General features: G+C 33.1%; 1 protein-coding gene across 17 annotated transcripts in view; it reads left to right on the forward strand.

Annotated features, from left to right (window-relative positions):
- The window catches only part of LOC138175870 (semaphorin-3A), a 666319-nt gene that overhangs the window by 602133 nt on the left and 45453 nt on the right, over nt 1–18733 (forward strand). For all 17 annotated transcript variants that reach the window (XM_069106486.1, XM_069106490.1, XM_069106487.1 and 14 more), the window contains 6 exons: nt 1384–1526; nt 3983–4097; nt 4190–4259; nt 11956–12100; nt 14209–14428; nt 17736–17827. In XM_069106486.1, the coding sequence (XP_068962587.1) occupies nt 1384–1526; nt 3983–4097; nt 4190–4259; nt 11956–12100; nt 14209–14428; nt 17736–17827 (785 nt within the window). The remainder of the gene's footprint in view (nt 1–1383; nt 1527–3982; nt 4098–4189; nt 4260–11955; nt 12101–14208; nt 14429–17735; nt 17828–18733) is intronic.

Consider the following 18733-nt stretch of genomic DNA (forward strand, 5'->3'; position numbering starts at 1 on the left):
GCAACTTATTCAACTTGAGCCAGTTATTATAGAATCCATTTGTATTTCTGGATGATTAAATAGGGGGAGGGTTATAGAGCGGAGTACTGTACACTATGCTAAGTACTAAAATACATATCAAAGAATCGTGAATTCTCAGAAGTTGTCTATTTCAATGCTCAGTGAACAAGAGGCTCCTCTACATTTCTTTCAATAATTTTTCCCCCAAAGAGCCCCTTGTAATGCAAGGCAGTGATTTTGTATACGCTAGGAGCTTTCTGTAAAAGAAAAGTCCCATCATTACATATTCCTTGAGGCCCCATTTATTGTCCTGTCTTTCCTTAACCACTCCTCCACCTTCCTATCTATGTTATGTTAAAATTAAGATTGTTCAGATGAACATTTGAGTAAAAAATCCTACTAGGGAAGATGCTTGAAAAGTATTTTTATGTTCAGAGTAAGGAATGGCTCTATTACTCTGTGGAAAAGGGGTACTGCACCTATCCCTCCCTCTCTCAAAATAGTAAAAATAATCATATGTCCTCATACACTGCTGTATAACACCCTCAAATATATGATTTCATATGATTGACTTCCCTAGCATCAACACTTTTCATCTCATGGTTAATGACTAGGAATGATTCCTGATTGGGACATCAGTATGAGAACCTAGACATTTTATTAGCTAGGTATACCTCATGAAATTCAGCAAGTTGGCTATTAACTGTTCAAGAAGCATTTACTGATCACTTACTCTGAACCAGCCATATATAGTTGCTGGATATACAAAATCAAGTCACCGTTGTGTGTCCTGAGGGAGTTTATATTCTATAGCTTGCCTATAAAAAATGAATCTGAAAACATAAAATACATCCTGCATACATATAAGTATATGCAAAATAAATATTATTTATGCATAGTAAAATCATTAACCCTCATTGAAAGAATGTCAAATGGCAGCTGAAAGATGATGATAAATGACTTACCTCAGGTTTTACATACGATTGCAGAACTGGGATTTTAACCCAGGCCCCTTGACCACCAGTACTCTTCCCTGCATCATCTAGAATTGCCTTGATGTAAGATTATGATTTCATTTTCATATTTTCTCTTTTGATATGGATTTATGAGAAATCAAGAGAGATATTCTCATTCTGCTAATCATGGTATTACATTTCTGTAGGAGGGCTGTGATATGGCAAATGGAAGTTTATGTCAGTCATTGAAATGCCTGTGGGAAAGTACCAGGTAAGAAACATTGAAATTGAAGGAAAAGACAATAATATTCATTTGCAGCAGGGGATCTGATAGGATAGTTCAAGAAAAATTGCAATGTACCAAATTGAGTACTTTTTGTCCTTAATGTGATATAAATTAATGTATGTGCTCCATTTTGTCTCACAGATCCAAGATTCATTAGTGTCCACCTCATCCCAGAGAGTGACAATCCAGAAGATGACAAAGTCTATTTTTTCTTCCGTGAAAATGCAATAGATGGAGAGCATTCTGGCAAAGCCACCCATGCTAGAATAGGTCAGATATGTAAGGTAAGGAAAGAATTCAATGGGATGGATTTTTGCCATATTTTTTTTGGCAATTTGTGTAATTATATCCTCTATTTAAATCCTATGATGATGGCATGTAGTTTATCTTAGTTATCACAGGCTATTCCAATGGAAATTAAAATATTAGAAGTGAAAGAAGTCAGAAATATTACCAAACTCTGGTAATCTTTGAGTATGGGCTCAGAAAAATTCAGTATGCATCATGTCCTGTGAGGAAAAACAGCCAAATTTTGAGATGCTTATAACCAGAAGCTTGCCTACCAGGTGATGATTTTTTTCAGTTGTAGTCAAAAAGACAAAAGGCCAAATACTAAAGGCATAACTTGGAGGATTTATAGTTTGTACCACTTAACAAAGTAATCTCACTAATGAAATCACTGATACTTATGGTATTAAAAAAGTGAATAGGAAGCAATTAATTCATAATGCAAGATGATGATAGAGTCCATATTATTAATTAAACTTGGCTTTGAAAATAATTCAAATATGCCTTTTAAGTGCATAAGAAGATAGTAACTGATTTTACATAACGTTTTATGACTCATAAAAAAAATCACTTTCCTCAAAACAACCCCATGATATAGGTAATATAAGTATAAATGATAGATTCCCCCTTCTGTTGATGGGAGAAATATGGTTCGCAGGGGTTAGGCAATTTGGTTACAGTTTCACAGCTGGTAAGTAGCAAAGCCAAAAACAAATCCATATGGAACTAAACTTCATATCTTGTGCACTTTCCATGCATTTTCTCTCGCTAAAGCTCAATATTGTGACATAATTAATATTTGTTTGCATTATTTCCAAATCATCTTACCTAGTCAAAAATTTCTTATAAATATATTTTTCCTCCCTGTCCTAATTTAAGAGTGTGTATGTATGTATGTAATATATATATATACATATATATATATATGAATAGTAGCTCCTACATCTCTATATCCCAAATACCTCTGATAGAGGCAAACTTTACTAAAATGTTAAAAAAACAAAAAGAAGGAAATATAAAGATCATTTGAGCCATCTCCCTCAGGAGAAACTGAGTCCCAGGGAGATTAAGTGGTAAAAGTCAGACTAGGTCTTCAGGCTCTATGTCCATTTTTTTATGGGAGCACTTTTGTACTTGGAAAAATTACTCCTGCAAAAACCTTTTTTTCCTTCAAAAAAAGGCAACTTTCCAAAGAAACTCTATCAGTTTAATTAAGAAATAAATTTATAAATATCAATTCTTCAATGTGAAACCTTTCTCTGTCCTACTAAGAGTTTCTGTAGGAAACTAGTAAGTGTATCATTTCTAAATTCTGAGAGATAAGACAAAATTAAAATTGTGAATTAAATTCCTTATTAAAATTTCTTATTAAAATAAGGAATCCTATTCCTGTATATTTCATTATAAAATAATACTTCAAATTGGTATATCATTGTAAACATTTAGAGAATAACACATTTATTTACACAGTATGTATGCTTTTTATAAAACTTAGCATCAATAAAGTGATGCTAAGGTACATATTTTCCTAATCAGAGAGCCCGATTTTCAAAATTCAATATTTCACATGTCCACTATATTTTTGCAAATATTATTTTCATAGAAATTATCTTTGCTTCTTGGTGTAAAGTCCTCTACTATCAATAAATTACTTTTAAAATAGAAAAACAATATTACTGGATTTTGGACTTTACTAAAGGTTTCATTAAGGAAACATTTTCAAAATATTTCCCTGAAACATACCTGATGAATTCAAAGGCTCTTCAAAATCTAATAGTCTGTGGGGAATTTAGGACTTCTAATTACAATGTGTTAATGATATTACCATAAATACTTGTTAGAAGCTCATACAGGAGGTGAAGTACTATGAAAGTACAATAGATATATTGTCTATGCTGTTAGTGTATTGGTTGACTTTTCTGAATTGCTTTTTTCCTTTGCCTTTTTTTATTCTTTGTTACAAAAGATGACTCAGTATATAGGGAGAGTTATATGTGTGCAAGAGATGTTTTCTAGCATGGAAAATAGACAAAATATGATATTAGTATTCAGGGTCTCCTTATAATTAAACGTATTTATCGGGTTTTTTTTCCAATTATTTCTTCCCTACATTCAGTTTGGGAGATTTGTCTGACCAGTATTATGGTAGGATTGTATTTTGGAAAAGTTTCTTCATGATGGGATTCTAATGCATCTTATTTTAATTATAAAAATGCATCTACAGAACCTAATCATAAAATGAAGGAATGGATTTTATTAATCCCAAAAGCTGAATCTGTAGTTACTTTAAATAATATATAGTGTTTTGAAAATTGTGAAATTGTTAATATGTATCTGATTTTAACTTAGATTACTACATAATAGGGTAAATCATCTTCGGTCATCTTTATTTCCCTGCTTACTCCTTATTTCATATAGAAATACTATCATAGCTTTACTCATCTCCTTTCAGAATGACTTTGGTGGACACAGAAGCCTTGTTAATAAATGGACAACTTTCCTTAAGGCTCGGCTTATTTGTTCAGTACCAGGGCCTAATGGCATTGACACTCACTTTGATGAATTACGTAAGTAGCTTATGTCATTCTAAACATATTTTTTTTCAGACTCTCCCAAGACTATAAAATGACATTATTTTTCTTACTCTCTTTTCATATAGAGGATGTATTCTTAATGAATTCCAAAGATCCTAAAAATCCAATAGTCTACGGAGTATTTACGACTTCCAGGTACTAAGATTACTATATTATTTTCATGCAAACTTTACATTACTAGGTCCTTTCTGACTGCCCAAGATCTGTTGACCATGACTATGTTTTCCTGATCTTTGAGCTTTTGGGCTTCTACAGGTGAGGGAAATAAGAACTTAAGTATTTTATACATATGCATGAGGACATGCAAATTATATCATATACATAGACGAGTAATGATACTACATGCTGCTGCAAATAAAATGCCTGGTTTAAAAGGCTTTCAATATACCTAGCCCATAGACCTTCTTATAGCTTTGTTTTTTTAAAAAATATAATTTTTAGCAAATGCTTGTAGTAATTTTACAAAATAAGGAAGAGATTTCCAAGTAGTTTATACTGAATTCATTCCATCTGAAGAAGGTAATCTAGATATCTAATTTATTTTCTCTGCTGATAAAAATTAACCTGGGGATTAAGGAACAAACTGGGGCAGCTGAAAGCCACTGTGCCTTCAGAAATAGGATCCTGCTACATTCTCTCACATTACTTCTCACTCTGTGGAATCCTCAAATTAAGGAACACTTAAAGTTATTTTAAGGTTTAGAATGCATAATAATTTAGCATTTAATAATTTTAAACATGTATTAAAATATTGTATATAATATGTCCATAAATTGTGGTTTTGCTTCATGTTTTCTACTCGAAAGATATCATAATTTGGTAGATAAAAAACATGGGATTCAACTTTGAATTTTAATTTTTCTGTTTTTTCACAACTCATTCACTCCTCAGCTCCCTATAAAATGGCATCTGACTTCATCACTTCAGTTAAACTACTTTCTTAGGTATCCCTAATCATTTCTTAATGGATAAATCCAAAGACGTACCTGAATTCTCATCCTTCTTAGCCATTCTGGTGTCAATTGGTGTGTTGAGCCAACCATCCTTCTCTATGCTTTCTCTGCCTTAATTTCTGTGACACTGCTCGCTAATGATTCTCACTCAACTATTAATACCTTTTCAGTTTCCTTCACTGGTTTATCTTTTTCTTCCAGATTCCTAGGAATGGCTATCTTCCAAGGCATTATCTACTGTCTTCTCTTCTCTCCATGCTATTTCCTTTGAAGATTTCATTTACTCCCACTGCTTTAATTTTCACTTATATGGAAATGATTCTCCACATGCCATATCCATTCCTCATCTTGTCTGAAACGCTACTATTTCATATCCCAACGCCCTGCTGGACATGTCTACCTAGATGCTCTGTTGGCACTTCCAACATAATCTGTCCAACATTCAACTCATTTTCACTCCTAAACCTCTTTCTCCTCCTCCTCCCACTTCTGCCACTTTCAGTGGTACCATAGATTCTTATTCAACCCAGATTAAAAATTTGGAATCATCTTTGGTTTTTCCTTCTCTCTTACTTCCAAATTGTGGCGATTCCACATCCACTTCTCCCTTTCTAACACTCAAACTGCCATTACCCTCCTTCAGGCCCTTATCTTCTTCCATCCACCTCTACTATATTCCCCCAACTGGTATCTCTGCCTCCGATCTCTCCCTCCTTGAATCCATCATTCACAAAGTTGCCAAATTATTATTCCTGAAACACAAGTCTGGCAATATCATGCTCTCATTCAAAAATATTTCCTGTTGCCTCTATAATATAAACTTCCTAAACTATAATTATAGTTCTCCACAATACTGCAATTCACTCACTATACTTTCCAAACAAGTTCTTCAATCTTAACTATACTACTTTAATTAATGCAGGCTATTCTAATATAATTTAGCCTGCTGACTTCTTTCTCATGCATTGAGGCTTTGCTGAGGCTTTATTCGTAGGATTTTGACCTGGACAGGACATTGGAGACCATCTAATCCTAATACCTCTTTTCATAGGGGAGGAAACTGAGGCCCTAGGAGGTTAAATGAATTCTCCAAGATCATAAAAGTAGCAGAGCAAGAATTCAAACTCAAGTCTTCTGATTCCAAATCTTGTGTCTTTTCCCCTGTACACTTCTGCCTCCCATTTATGTAGTCTTCCCTGATATTTTTATCACATATGTATGTGTATACATATTTTTATTTGCATATATACATATACATACATATATACATATGTGTGTGTATTCCTGCTGATTTTCAGCCTTTTGAAGGCAGGAACAAGTTTTGCTTTCTCTGTGTAGTGTTTAGCAGTATTTCTTGCCTATAAGAGTTACATCATAATAATTCTGCATTAAACAGAAGCACTTAGAATAAATTTCTCCTACAGTCTAGTTAACTGTGTTTGTGAAAAGAGCCACTGAGGCATTTATACCTAATGAGTAGTGGAAATACAGAAATAGTCATGCTACTCATGTGTCATCTCAATTAACAAGCAGCAGTGACTCAGAACCACCAAAACCTTCAGTCATGCATAGTTCAATCTATACATATGGAAACTTAATAGCTCTATAAAACTCATTTTTGAGTCCTTCATGTTTCTTTTTTCTAAGAGAAATGAGAATATTATAAAAAATAAATACAAACCCACAAAGGTACTACCTAGGTATTAAATAATGTATGGAATAATAGTGATTCTAGCATTAAATTTTAGGTTACTGTAAACTGTTAAGGTTTAGTTGTTATATTTTCTACACATGCATGCATTTTTTGTATAGTTTCCAAAAATTAGGAGATATATATCTTTCATGATGGTATCTTTCACATCATTTTTGTGCAGATTTTCTGCAGAAAGAAGTTTTGTTGAAAGATAGACATGCATTCCATTTTTTTAAAGTATTCACCTATATTATAATAGTACTCAAGCATAAAATTAAAGCTGATTTATTATGTTATAGCTGCATAAATAAAGGAATATAAAGAATTAAGACAAATCAATGGGGAATTCAGGCAATTTGAGTCAAATTCCCACTTTTATTTCACTCACTTGGAAATAATAGCTCCTAGATTTTAACAGTAGTAGTAATTGTGGAGATCATCTTGTTTAACCTTCATATTTAAAAGATTCTCAAAGAGGTAATGTGATGAGCTGCTGTTTTCAGATTCTTACAGAGTATGTTGCAAATTCTGGTAGATTCTGCCATGGTAGAAAGGCTTTGAGCCTCTGCTATCCTGAGAAAAGTCTAGCTCAGGGGTGGGGAACCTGCAGCCTCAAGGCCACATGTGACCCTTTCAGTCCACAATTGAGACCCTTTGACTGAATCCAAACTAATGTTCTATGAAATTTGAGTTCTGTCAAAGGACTGCACTTGAGGACCAAGGGGGCCAAATGTAGCCTCTAGGCCACAGGTTTCTCAACCCTGGAATGTGAAAAGGCTAATCTCAGTATGGTGGACACTAAGAAGTAACGAATTATGTGATGACAGCATCTCAAGAAATACAGAGAAATACAAAATGGCCACTGGCCCAAAGTGGCCACTGTCTACTCCAATAATTCAAGCAGCGAATTTATCAACAAGCATAACAGTTGCAGTAAAGGGGCAAGGAGTAATAAGAATTACAGTTTTTTTCAACCATCTAGAAGCATTAATTTAATTTTTAATAAGAGCAAGAACCTTGTCCAATGACCAATAAGCAATATATTATTGGAGGAACTGAACCATATCAATATTAACATTCTCACTAGAAATGAAACCAGAAGATATTAAGAAGTTGCAGTTAAATGGAAGGATGATTCCAAGGAAGATTCTCCTTGGAGAGGCAGATAAAGGAATGGTCAGAGTTGGTTACATCATGCCACCAAAGACAGCAAGAAGCGTAATTTCTTAGGACATTTGGTCAACTTCCTTTATTTTCTCCATGATGAGAAAAAGCAAAAAGACTGCTAAGAAGACTATTGTATCTTATACTCCATCTGTTGCAGAGGACAAAGTAGATAAATTATATGGAGAACTTGTCAAGAACTTCCAAACTATTAAACATATCCATTAATACTTGGTGACTTCACTGTGGAGTTGGACATACAAGAGGATGGTGAAAAAAAAATGTTGGAAAATATTTTTCAGAATTCAGACATAAAAGAGGCCAATGGCTCATAAACTACCTAGAACCCTTCCTTCCTCTTATATATTATGATTATTTTAATCCAGAAAAGAGTTGGAAGGCACTGGACATGGTGAGCACATTTTTTTTTAAATATATGATTTCATTTGTATTGGGAACTCCCAGTATAATAACTCCTTTTCAGCGATTTACATCAGCAAGTCATCAATAATTCATAGTCTTAGAGATTTGCCTGGGGACACTGAGATCTAGTGGTCAGACGGCTAGTATGTATGAGAGTCAGGATTTGATCTCAGGTCTTTCTGACTCAAAGGCCAGCCTTCTATTAATTTATAACACATTACCTTTCAAATATTCAACCTGGTAAGCACTGAATCACAGAAAAATGAAATTTACTGTCACAAAAGTTAGGATGCAACTAGTTACCAATTATGGGAAATTACTTCTGCCCTAGCTACCTGTGTATAGATGGTTGGTAGAGAAAAGGTCGAAGTCAACACCAACCTGGAAGAAAGGATAAAGATGAAAAGAAAGCACTCTAAGCAGTAAAAACAGCTCTAAACGGAACTATTCACGTAAACTATTGAGATCAGCACAGGAACTCTATGAAACAAGAAATACTGATGTTTATTATTAGCATTTTCTATATAAGTTTAAATAACTGGTGTAATCACCACAGTGAGAAAATTTAAAGGGCCCAGAAATTATTCCAGCCAGAAAACAAACTCCTTCACAACCAAAAAACCATGGCAGCCAAAAGCAAACCTGATTTAGAATATAAAATAATTTGCTGAATGTTAAAAGAGGAGGATGTTGGGAGATTACAAGCCATGTTACCTCATAAAGTGTTCCTGCAGAAATGTGGGAGTAATAGCCAACTAAGACAGATAATTCCCAAAGCATTTCATTTATAGATGAAATTGGAAGGGAATCACCACAAAGAAGAACAATGGAATAAACCTGCCAGTGTTTTCATAGCAACAAATCTTTAGCATCCGTGACAGGGGAACACCATGTTTAAAGTCTACTCCCTCAGTCCCCAAAGTACTATATATGGAAGTGGAGAAGATAAGTTTAGGAAATGAAGTTGGGAAGAACAGTTAGAATGGACCAAAAACTTATGAGTTCCCTCTTGAGGTTGGCAAAATGTTGAATGAACTGAGGGTTTGATTTTTTGAGGTATTTGAATGATGGAGAAATATAGTATAAATGGGAATGGGGAGAAGGGATCAAACTTTTTAAACTAGTCAACAAAACTATAAACATAAACTAATTTTCTGTGTCCTTAATCATGAAATTATTAAAGCTTTAATTTGCATGGGAATATATAGGTCATTTAGGTCAATCCTACCTAAATTATAATTCCCTATTATGTTTTTCTTACTTAGTCTGTTATCAGGAAGGGCATAATATTCTATCCACAAGGTATTAAAATTGAAAACTGAGGTACTAGTGTCACTCAGAACTACTTCGTGACCAAATCTAATTATCTTTACAAAAGATTCCTCATTCTTCATGTATCTTAAGTACTGTATGCCTTTAAAGACTTATAACTCTTTAAAATATATAATTCCTTTACTTTCCATGAGTATATGGTCTCCTGATTATCCAGCCTACGCCATCCAACCTAACTACTCACCCACATTCTAGCTGCAAATCTATGTTGTCCTAAGGACATTACTATTTCGATGTCCCCAAATCCTGAAATGTAAAATCTTCAACATTATCCATAGTCACCTTAAGTATTCCCATCACCAACAATATTAATAAATAATACTTTATATATATGAATTGCAAACTTTTTACTAGTATAATATCTTTGTCATAATGAAGATGTTTGTATTACTTACCTTATAGACTTAGACTGAGGTATTTTTGGAAATGTAAAATGGAACTTAATTACTTACAAATAATACAATAATGATGTTTGTAAAAATCTTCAGTGTCACCTCCACCCTAAATAGTTATGCATATATATTTATAATTTATGACAAGGGCTCAACATATTTAAAGATTACACCCTGAGTTTCCAATTTGCTTTATGAGGAAGTAAATATGGAAGTCAAGAAAATCAAGGTGGAAAAAACAGTTAAACTTGATCAAGTGACACAATTTATAATATATTGAGAAATTGATTTTCAAGATATTTGGATACTTAGGGTATTACAGTGTTAATGGAAAAAAATAAATCATACCTTTTTTCTACACAACAAAAATACTATAAGCATACACATTCAGCTAGGAAACACAGAGTGCCAGGAAGTCTCATCTTCCTTAGTTCAGATCTGACCTTAAACACTTATTAGTTGTGTGACCCAGGACAAATCACTTAACCCTGTTTGCCTCAGTTCCTCATCTGTAAAATGAACAGGAGAAGGAAATGGCAAACCAATTCACTATTTTTGCCAAGAAACTCCTAAATTGGGTCATGAAGAGTCGGACACACCTGAAACAACTGAATAACAACACATCCAGAAACTCTATGAAACATGTACAACTATTACCAGTTTACAGATGAGAAAACTTAAGCTCAGCTACCTAAAGTGAAGAGTGTCAGTAGCAGGATTTAAATTCAGATCTCCTGATTTCAGATCGAACACTATTTCCACTATACCACTGCCTCATTGATACCACCACTGTTACAAAACTCTATGAAATGACATTTCTGTCCCCTTGTTTAGTGGATTGTTTCTGGGGTAAATGTTATAAAAAGGTTATGTCACTTTTAGAAGGAGAGTTGACTAGAGTTAAGATAGAACATTTAGATTTTTTTAACCATTTTAGGAATAACTTTTGAAGATAGCTCTCAAGAGTAGAGCTAACACTGAAAATTTTCCACAGTTATGATCATAATAATAATTGTGAGCATTTATTTAATACTTTATGTTAAAAAAAGAGGTCTTACCACAGTATAAGCCTGTAATGTAGGTAGTACATTACATTGTTAACCTCATTTTAAGGACAAAGGAAGTGATGATTCACTCTGCATCCTATAATTGCATACCTGGAACCTGAATCTAATTCTCCTGACTCCAAGGCCATGGTTCTTCCATTAAAGCATATTAACTAGTTCATACAGATTTGTTAATTATATGTTTTCATATGATAGCACACTGGGTATTTTGAATATAAAATGAGAAAACTAAAGAGTATTTAAAATTTTCCCAACAAAAAATAAAATTGTTTATACAGCATCATTTGGGGGCTGCTTTGGGAATGACCCTAGAAAGTTGTGAATAGGGCATTTACCATAAATTATTTTTTCTATATTTCTTTATATATACAACCACAGAACCTATAGTTTTCCAAGGATTATCTTTGCTTTATTCTAGTTTTGGTGCCCACATTCCTGGAATGCTAATTCAGTATGTGTGTGTGTGAAATTATTTTCAGCAGATGTGCATTGTAATTTTAATATCACATTTTTATTGTATCAAGAATAAGTTGACTAAAATAATTACTAAATGCCTGAGATGGTCACCTATTTATGTTCTATTTAATAAGAAAATCAGAAATTGTTTATTTTAGAATAGTTCCATGTATTATATTCATATGAAGTAATGCTCTAAAGATAAGTTTGTATGTGCTGAGGCTACATTTTTGAGTTCTGAAAATCAATAACCTTAATACATTAGAATGCAAAATGTCATTATCCACGTGGTTCTTACCTAATTAAATTGATAGATTGTTTGAAGAAATGGACTTTCTTTTTACCTTTTAGTAACATCTTCAAGGGGTCAGCTGTGTGTATGTACAGCATGAGTGATGTGAGAAGGGTGTTTCTTGGTCCATACGCACATAGGGATGGTCCAAATTATCAATGGGTGCCATATCAAGGAAGAGTTCCATATCCACGGCCAGGAACGGTAAGTCCCCTGGATATTCAAAATGAGAATTGTGTCCATGTTGGTTTTTTAAAGCAAATAAGTTTTCTAGATTTAGATGAGCATGTCTGTCTTCTAAAGCTGTTAATCTGGATGAGGAAATCATCCCATTATTACATGGTGTTATCTATTAAAAATATATACTATCTTATTTCTATATCCATATCTATATGTTTAATGGGACTCATTGAGTACATTCCCAACATACCCATTCCACAGTAAGCTTTTCCTAGGTTTCTAAATGGTAGTCTTAGTCTTTAGCCATAGTCATCATGGCTGAAAACCAAACCAAAACAACAACAACATACAAGTATTACTGCATTCAAACTTCTGTACTCTACTGGGAATTTTCATATACTAAATCCTGTCCTTTGAAGATTCATGATTTTTCTAGAGAATTAAGGTCCCTCCTGAATATCTCAGATAGCTGAAAGTGTCCTTTCCTCTGATAAACATGCTACTGTGTTGGGATGGACATTTACGTGATTATTTTTATCCAAATCATATTTCTCCCATTGATCCATTTAGGATACTTGCAGCAGTGCCATTTCTCCACAATGGCGCAAACCAATTAACCTTAAGACCCCAAACTAATCCTGTAAGAATTTTCCTTTTCGAAGTCATAAATTAAATTTACATGGAAACTGTAGCATTCACATTTCAATGTATTTTATGCTATTAAAATATGGGAAGGGGATCAAGTTGACTAGTCCATGTGTTTCATTAGGCAGATATGGTGCCAGCTGAAAGTGTGTTGCTGCACAGACACCAATCCAACACTAGTACTAGAATAGAGCTCATTTTGAATGATCTATTCGTAATGAAAAGGAACTTTATCCTGTATAAAAGAAAGGAATATGAGGGACCAAGTAATTAATCATTCAATTTGTAGCTTATTCTAATCTAAAATTTTTCATATAAGTTACTTAGAAGATGATAATAGAAAGCTTCCAGACGACATAAAGGCTTTTCTTTTTTTTTAACTTTAATTAATATTAAACTCTTCACCTCTAAATATTTTATTTCATTAAAATATATTATTGGAGTTGATTTACAATATCTCAGAAAATATAATAAAGCCATAAACCTCAGTAGGCAATTCTTTCGAGCCTTTAACTTCTTCATTGAGCTTTTTTTTTTCCTTTCCAAAATCTAGATGAATGATGAATAACCTGAGTCAAGGTACAAAGGGAACTGATTTCATCTTCTGAGCATCTTACATGATTAGGAATATCAATTAGTTACATTTCAGGTTCTAAAACTCTTTGAAAAACTCTTTGTGTCTAAGGCAAAAAGCAAGTGATTGAAGACTTTCTAATCTATGAATGATTTTACTACAAGATCAAATTCAGTGAAGTCTTCCTGTTGGTGTGAATCACATCTTTCTTTAGTGTATGCTTTGTAGACTCCACTCTATACTAAATACTGATAATCGTCACCAGAATTATCTTAGGTCACAAAATGCCTAGTTCTGGTTCTGTGATAGAAAATCTAAGACAAAAAGTCCCTCTTACAATGTTAGTTGGTTTTAGGCTCTGCATTTATATCTGTGAGGTGTTATTATGCATTTGATAAAAACAAAGAATATCTGAATGCATCATTCAGAGAAGTTTCTCTAATGGTACTGAAATGTTCTGTTGAAACATGTCTTTTTCTTAATTGCAAATTCTTGTATGATCATTTTTACCCCACCAAATCAATACTAGTGAAACAAAATTTGCAGTGTGATATAAATGGAAATGGTCTTCTTCCTCCAATTTTTATAAAACTTTAAGAGCTGAATAATGGAAAAGTACGTGTGTGTGTGTGTGTGTGTACTTGGAAAATTTGCACCATTAACTAAATCACCGAAAAGATATTAAACTTATGGCCATTTTTGTGAAAAATACAGTCATATATATTTTCTGGGTATGTACATGCATTAAAATGCGCGTGCGTGCACACACACACACACACACACAACCAGAAAGCAATTAGCAATGAACTAGGATTCTCTTAACATTTCTCATACCCATCTGTACTATCATGAAGTCTCTATTATTCCACCTTTAATTGTCATTGACAGATATTCTGTGCTCTTACATTCTCAGTGTCCCAGTAAAACATTTGGAGGGTTTGACTCGACAAAGGACCTTCCAGATGATGTTATAACATTTGCAAGAAGTCATCCAGCAATGTATAATCCAGTGTTTCCTATTAATAATCGCCCAATTATGATAAAAACAGATGTGAAATACCAGTTTACGCAAATTGTGGTAGATCGAGTGGATGCAGAAGATGGCCAGTATGATGTCATGTTTATTGGAACAGGTAAGAGTCAATTTGGCATTAAATTTACGTGTCAGTTATATTAGACTAATGTGCTCAGTACTCCCCAATACTGAATATCTTTTAAATATTAAAGTAACCAAAAAAATCCCAAACAGACAAAATCAAGGTAACCAAAAGGAGTTACCATATTAATTTGCAAGGTCTAACAGACTGCTGATCATTGGACAACTTGAAAACTGAACATTAAGTCATTAAAAGCCTATTAAAACAATTCTCTTCTCAGGTCTGTTGACAGCACTTTAATGACTTTCCTTTTCAATGTGACCTAAATTTCTCCATGATTGAATATGAACAGGTGTACCTAATGATTAGGAGAACATTTGGTGTCCCTAGTTACTTCACTGGGGTTCAGTAGCTGCCTCACTATTTTTTTTTTCACTAGAGCAAAGAATTATTTTTCCTTTCTGTTCCTGAAGGTTTCCTAGTTTTGTGGAACAGCTTAGCAAAATAACTCATTGATGTAACGTGATTTGAACTTGCCTAAAACTGACAATAAAAGGAAGAAAGAAAGAAAATTATCATTAAAATGTGTTTAATTTTCCTTTAGGTCATTGGAAGAGTTCATGGCAGAAATGGCAAAACTCTCCATGGAAACATCCAAGCTCTTGCTCTGTAGAACTTTAGAAAAAAATATGAATTTTATAACCATTCCTATTTTCCTACACAAGGTCTAAATGTTCAGACTCCACAATTTGAATCTAACCTCTTTGGTCTGTGACTGGTTCACACTGGTACTATGACATAAGCTGCTTTTATTTTTTTTCCTCTGTAACATTAATACTATTTTTGAATGGTACCAGTTGCAAATCTGCAACTTGGTACTAAGGGTCAGATTCCAAGGCAATAAATCTCTAGCCTCCATCCTTGTTAGTGCCTGACATAAATCAGTGGGAAGCTGATTACTCTGCTGAAACTTCATGTAGTAACATTTATTTTCCTTAGTTGGGAAACAATGAACAACATTTACAATTGCCAAAGAAAAATGCAACTGGGCAACAAGTACTTTCGAGACTCAAAGATTTTAAACCAGAAGTATTTGTGCTATCAGGTATGATAGTGTTAGGTCCTAATTAATATTTTATCCTTCATTTTTATGAGTGATACACCTTCATTAAAAGGGTCCAAGAAGAATATGGATATGATTCTTTGCAATATTAATTGAGTTTTCAATTAATTTCTTAGAATATTAAAATGCTAGAAAGCTTAATAAACCATTTTTCCTGTGTTCAAAATCTGGAGTAATTGAACATACAGCAAATGCCACTCAATTCCTAAAGTTTATACCATCCTCACTCCTCTTTTTTGGGGAAAATTTTTGACAGTGCAAAAATCTGGTAGTCATTGTGATGTCTGCTTTGAGATGATCAGCAAAAGAAACAAAATCTGATCTTTTGAAGCCTTCCTGTCACAAACCAGGACTAAAATACTCACTTTCATGATCACACTGAATATTAGACTTGGATGGAATATCAGTCAACAAAGTCTTGGTCTATCTGTCAGTAAAGTGAATTTATAACAGTAATTGTATCTTTTGAAATGAGTTGCTCACCAGAGCCTATTAATCCTAAAAGAGTATGACATTGTTTGAAATGTTAGTCTGTAAAACTTGATTTAAGACTCTAAGTTTTGTTTGTGGTTCCAGAGATATCATCAGAGGCAATGAAGAAAATCACGCAGAGTAACTATACTTTTGGAGTTCTGAAAAGCCTAAGTTCCTATAAATTCTGATGAGTCTTCTTAAAAGAGTCCCATATTCTGATTTTTCCAAGATGCATGGTTAACTTATTTTAATTCTAGAGCATCCATTGGGGTTTTTTTTTATCAGCATTTGTAACTCTATCAACAAGTGTAACTCTATAGGGTTCTCATTAGAGGTAATCATGCTCACACACAAATTAATCCTTTATAATATCCTTACTGATGTAACTAAGTAGCCCCTTAATAATTACAGTCGTTTTAAACATGTGTTTAAAATTAGCAATGTAGCCAAAATAAGAATCAATTAATTTTTTCTCTATATGCATTTCTCCTGCCATAATTGAAAGTTCAGTTCGTTAGCTTTTGGTTAATTAGGAATTTCCCCCACTTTGGTTCATCAAGTATTAACAAAAATATATAAATTTAGAAATTAGAACTTTGCTTTCCAAATAGAAACTTATCCACAGTACTTGTCACAAGGGAGAATTTGTATTTTTAGAAATGAATAGAAGATTTGAGGAAATAATAATACCAACTGTAACTCGGATCAATCATGTTTTCTATTATTTTAATTTCCTTTTTTCCTTATTTTTTATTTCTGTGGAATTAATTATCCAGTGTTTAATCTTTAAAAAGCCATTGATATATCATATTATTGTTTCCTTTTCTGAAATTAAATTGTCATTCATCACAATAATTGTGTGACTGTCTTTGTGGATATACATACATGCACACACAGTAAATCATTTTATCCCACTATTCATTTCCCAGATCCCAAAGATCTGATGTCCTCATCAGTTAGTGTTTCTTAAGAGTTCCTTCAAAATGCAATTACTACCATAGTTTTCGTGTTTTGAAATAAAAGTGGAAAAAGGTTGCATTCCTATTAGGATAAACAAATGCTTCTTGTTCAATGGAGTATGCACATAATTTTTATGTATTCCTTTGTGGCAAGTAGCAATTGAGATCTTTTCAATAGTAATAATGACAATAATGTTGCCTAATTCTATTTAGATATCACAGTTATTAAACTTGTAATAATTCCTGTTTGGTTAAATATGTTGGGTTTTGTTTTTATTTTTATTTTTTTTTTTTAGTTTTGGGGGCAGTATTTATTTGTTTGGGGTTAAATATATACAGGAGACAGTTAGGTGGCCCAGTGGATAGAATATTGAGCCTGGAGTCAGGAAGACCTGAGTTCAAGTCTAGTCTCAGACACGCACTATCAATGTCATCCTTCTCAAGTCACTTAACCTCTCCAATGGAGAAGAAAATGACAAACCACTCCAATATCTTTGCCAAAAAAAAACCCATGTGGAGTCATTAAGAGCTGGACATACTAAATAACTGAACAAATATATATAGCTTTTAGAGAACTCCATTCATATATCAAAATCTTTTGTCTTAGATGAAATACTCCCCACTTAGGTTGCTTAAAATATGTAATGAATACACTAAATATTCTTAGATTTATCATATATTAATTTTGTAAGCACAAAATAAAGTTTATTCATTTATTTTAATACTATTATGCTCTCCATCACTACATAACCTTTTAAATAATCATCTCCTTTTCTTTCTCTCAAAGATATTGGGACAGTTCTCAAAGTAGTTTCAATTCCTAAGGAGACTTGGCATGATTTAGAAGAAGTCTTACTGGAAGAAATGACAGTATTTCGGGTGAGTATTGCTTATTTCAAGTGTCAACAAGTTCAGCTATACTTTTCCCCTTGGACAGCTGCACATTGAACTTGGTGTAGACAAGTAATCTAGCATGCCCTTCTAATTAGCTCATCAATTAAAAACCAGGCACTAGTCAAAATAAATTTTAGAAGTTCCAATAGTTGTTTAAACTAAGGATGATGAGAATTATGTTGCAGATTTATTTTGTTATGTCACTACTTTTTTCCAATTCTTTTTAATTCAATACAAGAAACATTTAATACTTACTATGCATAAGAAATTTTCCTTGATGTTGATGCATAAGACATAGTCCCTGCCATTAAGAGCTTAAATAATTGCATCACAGTGATAAGACAAACAACAATAATAGAAAATTAAATGAGATAAAGACATAAAAAGTGGTATAAAATGTTCTAGCAAAGATCAGTGGACAGAGAAATAACTAAATCAGGGAAGACTTCAGCAAAGAAATGACAATGGAGTTGGATATTATAGGATTTTGTCAGCTAAGGTGGAAGACAACTCAAGCTATTAAATAAAGCCTTTTATACTCTTGAAAAGTGATCAGAGAAATATATTCATTTTATTTCTTTGATTCCCATTTTCACCACCTTGTGGTAGTGTCAAATCAGAAATTAAAGCAATGTTGTGTTCTCACTAGGTTATTCTGTTTCTGTAGAGATGGGATAAAAGAGAACAAAATGGAAAGGAAGAGGTGTAATTATCCTAGTGGAGAGTCTCTTTTTATGTCATTTGGATGGAACAAGATGAATAGGTTTCCTGAAAATGCTTACAGAATCGAATTTGTGGATTTTTGAAAAAAAAAGCGGATTTTTAAAAAAATGCAATATAGAGAAGAGATGAAATAGTATACTAAAAAAATTATTGAAATAGGAATCAGAA

The sequence above is a fragment of the Petaurus breviceps genome, unplaced genomic scaffold, assembly GCF_028583685.1.
Source record: "Petaurus breviceps papuanus isolate PSGF00001 unplaced genomic scaffold, PetGlider_PUasm1.0 79, whole genome shotgun sequence".
NCBI lineage: Eukaryota > Metazoa > Chordata > Mammalia > Diprotodontia > Petauridae > Petaurus > Petaurus breviceps.